Source organism: Dipodomys ordii, unplaced genomic scaffold (assembly GCF_000151885.1).
Source record: "Dipodomys ordii isolate 6190 unplaced genomic scaffold, Dord_2.0 Scaffold120, whole genome shotgun sequence".
NCBI classification, from domain to species: Eukaryota; Metazoa; Chordata; class Mammalia; order Rodentia; family Heteromyidae; genus Dipodomys; species Dipodomys ordii.
Genome location: NW_012267336.1, coordinates 2,371,132 through 2,379,127, shown reverse-complemented (window position 1 = coordinate 2,379,127; position 7,996 = coordinate 2,371,132). Strand labels below are relative to the sequence as shown.

General features: G+C 55.0%; 1 protein-coding gene across 1 annotated transcript in view; it reads left to right on the top strand.

Moving 5' to 3' along the window:
• Positions 1-1,926, top strand: part of Cdkn1a (cyclin-dependent kinase inhibitor 1A (p21, Cip1)) — a 5,836-nt gene extending 3,910 nt beyond the window's left edge. Inside the window, exons 2-3 of the mRNA XM_013029599.1 lie at positions 876-1,316; positions 1,679-1,926. Of these exons, the coding sequence (XP_012885053.1) occupies positions 881-1,316; positions 1,679-1,728 (486 nt within the window). The 5' untranslated portion in view covers positions 876-880 and the 3' untranslated portion in view covers positions 1,729-1,926. The remainder of the gene's footprint in view (positions 1-875; positions 1,317-1,678) is intronic.
• Positions 1,927-7,996: the final 6,070 nt, after the last annotated feature.

Here is a 7,996-nt window from a genome sequence, read left to right as displayed (position 1 = left end):
TTCAGCTCAAGGCGAGCGCTCTACCACTTGAGCTACAGCGCCACTTCCGGTTTTCTGGTGGTTTATTGGAGATAGGAGTCTCACGGTCTCTCCTGCCCCGGCTGGCTTTGAACCATGATCCTCAGATCTCAGCCTCCTGAGTAGCTAGGATTACAGGCGTGAGCCACCAGCATCCGGCTATTTTTGGTAGTATTGAGATTTCAATTTAGTAGGACGTGGGCTGGAAGATACTCTTTGATTTGAGCCTCGCCTCCTTTGTTTTTCAGCTAGGGCCGCCTGCTGTTCTTTTTACTGGGATCTCTTCCACCTCTGCTTCTTGAGTAGCTAGCATTACAGACATGAACTACTACGCCTGGCTACAGCTGTGCCCTTTAAACTCCCATAGGCCCATGTATAGATGAGGCCACTGAAGCCAGAGACCTGAAGCGTCCTTGCTAAAGTTTGGGGAGTACAGAGCCCAGCTGGGGATTTGGGGGAGCTTTTGATTTTGCAGGGCAGGCCAGGGCCCCGCGTGTGGGCAGCTGGGCGGACTGTGTTGGGAGGACTGGAGGAGGAGCAGCTGTGGTTCATCACTGGGCTCTTTGGAAAGTTGTTGACCTCTTGTCCAGGAAGCTGGCCATTCCCACGTGTTTGGGGCATTGACATGTAAATGGCTTCCTCCGGGAGAAACGGACTTTGGCTGACCACACCTGTTGGGCTTGCCTTGTTCAGGCATCTGTGCCCTTCAGCTGTGACCTTGGGGAGCTGAGCTGGCCAGGCAGGCCCCTGCCCCACCCCCAGAGTCTGTTGGTCCTGCCGGAAGAGCTGGAGAGACCCATGCAGCAAGCACCCAGCTCCATTCCCCCATGACCCGGCCCTCCTTGTCTCCACCACAGGCGCCATGTCCCAGCATTCCAGGGACCCCCGCCCCGTCCCGCACCGCAGCAAGGCCTGTCGCTGCCTCTTCGGGCCTGTGGACAGCGAGCAGCTGCAGCGAGACTGCGACGCCCTCATGGCCAGCTGTCTCCAGGAGGCCCGAGAGCGGTGGAACTTTGACTTCGTCACCGAGACCCCCCTGGAGGGCGACTTCGCCTGGGAGCCCGTGCGGGGCCTGGGCCTGCCCAAGATCTACCTGAGCCCCGGGACCCCGGGCGACCTGGGAGGAAGCAAGCGGCCCAGCACCTCCACCGCCCTGCTGCCGGCCACCGATCAGGAGGACCACGTGGCCCTGTCGCTGTCCTGCGCCCTCGTGCCTCGCTCTGCCGAGCTGCTCGACGGTTCCCCGGCCGGGCCTGGAACCTCTCAGGGCCGAAAACGACGGCAGACCAGCATGACAGGTGAGGACAGGTACCGGGAAGGGCCGGGCGAGGGACTCCCAGGATCCCTGGCCTCGGGGATGACCTATCAGATCCAGCTTGTACCTTGGATAGAGGGAAATGGGGCCCAGAGCAGGGAAGCAACTGTCCTGAGGTCACACAGCAAGACCAAGCAGCTAACACTTAAGTGAGTTTATTTTGTCCTTAGAGCAGTCCCGTGTCCCACATCATTTTTGCCACCCTTTTATTATTATCACACAATACCAATTCCCCCCTGAGAGAGCGCCTAGCTCCGCAGGTTCCTGCCCGCACTTAGCCACGCGTCCCTTTGTCCCTGGGGAGGGGTGGTCCCCAGCCTTGCTGACCGGCTTCTGTCTCCACAGATTTCTACCACTCCAAACGCCGGCTGATCTTCTCCAAGAGGAAGCCCTGAGCCGCCCTCTGGAAGCTTCTCGCTCCACTCCCGCCCGCCCCGCCCCTTCAGATCTCCTGCCTTCTTCCTCACTTTGTGCGTCTTAATTATTATTTGTGTTTTAATTTAAACTCCCTCATGTATATACCCGGCCCGGCCCCTCCTGCCAGCCTCTGGCATTCGTTATTTAAAGAGAAAAGCATTAGGTCGTAGAATAGATTGTTCAGAGGGCTGGACATTTTTTTTTTATTCAATGATATATTATTTAAATCCCTCTCTTCCCAGATGCTCCCCCCACCCCCTGCTCAGACCTGAATCCCTTTGCATTTGAGAAGTAACTAGGTAGCACTTTGAAAAGGCCCGGCCAGAGTAGGGATGGTGTCCGAGTCCCTGGCGCCCCCTCACCTCCTGTAGGTGCAGCGCAGTGACACAGGCTGGGGACCAGGGACATGGGCCTGGCCTAGCCGCCACACCCCCTGCGGCCTTCGAAGGCAGGGAACTGCCAGGTCCTGGAGCAATACCCCACGCCCCCCTCAAGCCCCTTCTGCCTCAGTGTTTGAGCCTTCCTCCCTGTGGGCTCCAAGCCTCCTTTTTTTGGGGGGCGCCCCCAGCTGTCTCCCTTCCACAGCTGGCTCTCAAGGCCCCCTGCTGCCCCCCTACCCCCCCCTCTTTCCTCCTCCCCCATCCCTCCCCTCCCCTCCAGCCCCTCTCAGCTGTGGGTGGCGACTCTGAGCGCTCTCTACCCCCATCCCCCAATGGACTGGAGGGGAAAGGTCACCCAGAAAGTAGAGCTCCCCACTTGTACCTCAGGCATCTGGAGCAGCCATGGCCACCTCCTCTTTTAAGCTCTGGGGTTCGAGCCTTGGGTGGTCGGGGAGCGGGCCTCCTGGGATGGACCCCCAGCGTCCCGAAGTCATCTGTGAGCTCCTGCTCTCCCCCGCGCCATGGCACTTTGAGTAGCAGTGGAGCACGCCGTCGTCGGAGGCCCGGGGAAGGTGTGCGCAGCAGGCCGACAGGAGCTGCGGGGTGGGCGCTGTCATTCCCAGCACTGAACACTGACCCAAAGCACTTAGTGGGTCTGACCCCCAGCCCCCTCCAGCTCCTGAGGTGCTGGCCCGGCCCGGCCCGCGCCCTCGACGGCTGCCTCCCGCCCAGCCCCGCCCTCGGTGCTGGCTGTACGCTCCCATCCAGCAGGTGCTTAATAAACGTTTCTTTTTGACTTGCCATATCACTGCTGTGGTCTTTCTATCCCCACAGTTATGAAAACAGAAGGTGTGTTCTTGGGAGTGGGTTGTGTTCCTTTTATTTTTGTCAGTTGTGGGACTTGAACTTTGGGCCTGGGCGCTGTCCCTCAACTCTTCAGCTCAAGGCAAGCCCTCTGCCACTTGAGCCACAGCGCCACTTTTGGTTTTCTGGTGGTTTATCGGAGATAAGTGTCTCAAGGACTTTCCTGCCCGGGCTGGCTTTGAACCTTGATTGTCAGATCTCAGCCTCCTGAAAAGCTAGGATTACAGGCGTGAGCCACCAGCGCCCAGGTGTAAGTTTATTTTTATTATTAAGGTGTTATACAGAGAGGGGTTACCAGTCCATAAGTCAGGTCATAAGCACCTTTCATTTTAGACAATCCTTGGTTTTCCCCCAGTTTCCCCCCTCCCATCTCTGCCCACAAGTTACATAGTTTCATTTTGTTACACAGTGTCCACTGAGTACCTGCGCTGTGTTTGTTGTGCTCAGTTAAAAAATAAATGTGAAGGGCTCAGCACTGGTAGCTCAATGCTGAGTTCAAGTGTTTTGAATTCAGGGCCTGGGCACTGCCCCAGACCATTTTTTTCCCCTCAAGGCTGGCACTTTACCACTTGAGCCACAGCTTCACTTTTAGCTTTTTGATAGTTTATTAGAGATGAGAGTCTCATCGACTTTCCTGCCTGGGCTGCTTTGAACTGAGATCCTCAGATCTCAGCCTCCTAGGTAGCTAAGATTACAGGCATTAGCCACCAGCACCCGCCCGTACTTGGGGTTTTAACCTAACATGGTAGATAAGTAAATACAAAGCAATTTCAAAAACAAAAGTTTATGTCACTGTGCTTGCATTCCTCAGCTCAGTTGTGATGGGGCTGTCAATCATTCTGCAGTGTCTGATTTTCCCACCTTAAAATTTGCCTTGCAACAATGCAAGAATTTTTACTCCATCATTTAAATTGAGCACATCAGTTTTTACCTTTTGTTTTGTTTTTGTCAGTCGTGGGGCCTGAGCTCTGGGCCTGGGTGCTGTCCCTCAGCTCTTCAGCTCAAGGCTTAGTGCTCTACAATTGAGCCACAGCACCACTTCTGGCTTTTTCTGCTTATGTGGTGCTGAGGAATTGAACCCAGGGCCTCATGCATACAAGGCAAGCACTCTACCACTGAGCCACCTTCCCAGCTCCATTTTTACCTTTTTTTTTCTTTTTTTGGGGGGGTCCGGTCTTGGGGCCTGCTCTGGGCCTGGGCGCTGTCCCTCAGCTCTTCAGCTCAAGGCTAGCGCTCTACCACTTGAGCCACAGCGCCACTTCCAGCTTTTTTTTCTTTTGCTTATATGGTGCTGAGGAATCGAACCTAGGGCCTCAGGCATGCAAGGCAAGCGCTCTACCACTGAGCCACCTTCCCAGCCCCTTTACCTTATTTTTGAGGAGGCAGATTTTTTTTTTTTTTCACAAAACAAAGGGCAGGGAAACCCAATTTCACAACACAAGGTTCCCAGGGATATCCACACAAGTCTCAGTAGGACACTTTCCCCAGCAAAGTCCTAAAGCAAGGGGGGGGGGGGGCTTGGGCCTGTGCATTCTGTCTCTTGCAGGTCACCATCTTTATAATCAGATCTTGAAGCTGATTTTTGGTATGTCCTGCCTTTGGGCCCTGAAGTAATGGGGGTCTGTGAAACCGCTGTTGTGGAATTCTATCTTGTACATCATGCTTCAAATGGGGCCTATCCTCTTGGAGGCTTCTAGCAAAGGTCACCAACACCACAGCTTTATCATTACCATTGTATCCTTCAAGCCTTAACATCTCTTGCACATAGCATTGTTCCTCCACTGCATTTGTACCTTGTCTCTGTCCCCAATACCCGCCTGGCTAAGGCTTGGATCAGATGCTGCCGCCATGCTCACCACCAACATTTGTGTTCTAATTGTCCAATCACTGGTGAGCAATCCCTGACTTCCTGCCATTCCTGGTGCCCACTCTCTTAGTGGTGGTTGTTTTTCTCTCCGAGACAAGGACTTGGTGTGCAGGAGATCTTTAGGGTGTATTTCGTGGACGCTCAGGCAGGAGTGTAGAGAGCATGGGAAAGGAAAGGGAAAGCCAACAAAGGTGCCAGGGAGCAACTTCTGTGGGGTGCAACTGAAGCTCACACCTGCAGTGACTTCTGGGAAAGCACATGGAGCGGGCCTCCTGGTATTGTCTGTTTAGGACACTTAACCAGGTGTCCCTGGGGGGGGGCGTGTCTATGGGACACTGAACCCTGCAGCTGTGGGGGTGCCCCAAGGGCCTGCTGCAGGCTCCCTATCGCTGTCTGTGCTTGCCAGGAGCCAGGGAGGGAGGGAAGGTGGGAAGGTGGATGGGGATGAGGCGTCCACGGTGGCAGCAGTCAGGATCTGATCTCCAGAAGAACTTCCTGGCGTTGGCTCTTTTTGCTCTCACCCAGTGCCCAGCAATGGGGGCTTCTGGAGGGCAGGGCTTGGCCCCTCTCCTTCCTTCACTGCTAGATTCCAGCATCTAGATAGAAAGTGCTAGTGCCTTGTGGAGGTTCAGTGATCATTTGTCATGGCTTGACTCTCCTGAGCTGACCAAATTGCTTTGTGTCTGCTCCATTCCTACCTGCCTCACCCCATCCTGGTGCCCCGGGCACTGGCCCTGCCCTTCATGACTGGACCCTTGGGCCGTCCGTCCCTTACACCGCCTCCCCCATCCCCAAGGCTCTGTGTAGCCTCCACGGCCTCACTAGCAGCCTTCCATGGGGCACTGTTTTCCCTCAGGGCCCCAGATCAGGCATCCAGGCCCTGCCCCACCCCACCCCGAGAAAGTGTCCATCCAGGAGTGAGATCCACTCAGGGCTGCAGGTCATGCTGCCCCGGATAAACCAGAAAGCAGAAGCATCGCAGCTGGGCGGCAGGTGCTAAGCAGAGGCTGTGGGGCCCAGCCTCATGCTCCACAGACCCTGGTCCTTCATGATGAGTTTTCTCAATGATCTGGAAATAGCGCCACCCAGGGAGCCTCTAAGCTGAGCTCCAAGGTACCCATTTTTCTCTGCCTCCTCTCTACTCCACCCTCCTCCCCTGCCCCAACCGATGATTTCTTGCCTCATGGTTGACCCAAACTTGTAAATTCAAGCAGCTATAGGGAATTGAAAATTAGTGAGTATGAGAACGTTTCCACTTGTCCATGGCTTGCTTGCTTATCAATTTTGTTTTAGAAAATCTTCATTCTTTTTTTTTTTTTTCGGTCAGTCGTGGGGCTTGAACTCTGGGCCTAGGCGCTGTCCCTGAGCTTTTCAGCTCAAGGTTAGCGCTATACCCCTTAAGCCACAGCGCTACTTCCGGTTTCCTGCTGGTTCATTGAAGATTCTCATGGACTTTCCTGCCTGGGCTGGCTTTGAACCACGATCCTCAGATCTCAGCCTCCCGAGTAACTAGGATTACTGGCACCTAGCCTAGAAAAATCTTCATTCTTGAGCTAAGTGTATTGCAGTCCAGCTTCTAAGAGTTCTGCTGTTTCTGAAACTCTGCATCCAACCTGCTCCTAGCAGCTAGGCGTCCAGCCAGGCCAGCTTTCTCCCCTGGAGCAGGTGACCAGGGCGGGCCAGGTTAGCTGTGCCCTCACCTCCAGGACTCAGGATGTGGGGACACCTTGCCTGTTCTGCACCCCTTCTATCTCCAGGGAGGGAGCTAAGCCTGGGGCGGGGGTGGGGGAGGCAGGCAAATGATGCCTTGAGAACCTGGGGTTGGAGTTGAAAAGTCCAGCCCCGCTCTCTTCCCAGAGAAGTGGAGAGACGAGGCCTCCATCCCACTCATGACAAAAACGGCCTCTCGTGGCCCATCGGTCACGCACGTTACTTCTGCCTTATCTTCTACTCTTCCCTCCTCAAAGCGCTCCAGCCTCCTGCTCTCCCAAAGCACATTCCTGCCTCAGGACCTTTACACACACCGTTCCCTCCCCATCCATGAGCATTCTTTTTCCAGATAGTCTTCCTCATGAGTTTGAGAGAATCAAGCAGGGATTGAACTCCAGGACTTGCGTTGTTTTTTTCTTTTTTTCTTTTTTTGTCGGTCGTGGGGCTTGAACTCTGGGCCTGGGCGCTGTCCCTCAGCTCTTCAGCTCAAGGCGTAGCGCTCTACCACTTGAGCTACAGCGCCACTTCCGGTTTTCTGGTGGTTTATTGGAGATAGGAGTCTCACGGTCTCTCCTGCCCCGGCTGGCTTTGAACCGCGATCCTCAGATCTCAGCCTCCTGAGTAGCTAGGATTACAGGCGTGAGCCACCAGCACCCGGCTGTTTTTTCTTTTTGTTTTTGATTTTGGTGTTTTGTTGGCCAGTCCTGGGGCTTGAACTCAGGGCTTGAACCTGTCCCTGAGTTTCTTTTTTGCTCAAGGCTAGCACTCTACCACTTGAGCCACTTCTGTCTTTTTCTGCTTATGTGCTACTAAGGAATGGAACCCAGGGCTTCGTGTGTGCTAGCGTGGCAAGCACTCTACCACTAAGCCACCTTCCCAGCCAGGCCTGGAGCTCTCGAACTCTCGAGTTCTCCAATCTGTAATCTATCTGGATGTCCAGTTAGATTGTTTGCTAAAGATCAAGTTAGATAGAAGCCTTGCTTTCTCTGAGGATGAGGCCCTAAGATAAGGAGGTGTGGAGGGGAGGGTACCCAGAGGCATTTCGTTCGCCAGCGGTAGCCACCACTGTCCCCCTCCAGCCTCGGCCTGGGTGAGGACATCCTGGCAGGAAACTGGGTTCAGAGACTGGAGCGCAGCTTCTCCCTCTGCTTGGGCAGGCTGGGAGAACGCTGGAGTCGTCCACCTCACCCTGTGAGCCTCTCCTTAAAAGTCTCCCCCTCCTTCAGCCTCCTCCCAGCCCCCTCCGAGCTTTCTCCTCCACTGCCAAGACTCCAGGAGACGGGGTGGAGTGTGGGGGGTGCCAGGCCAGGGGTCCTTCCAAGAGGAAGTGCCACAGATGAGCACAGGCGATTGGCTGGCTGGGGAACGGAAAGGGAGATTTAGCAAGAGAGATGACTGTTAACAGCCCAGCGTGCGGAGGCCGCT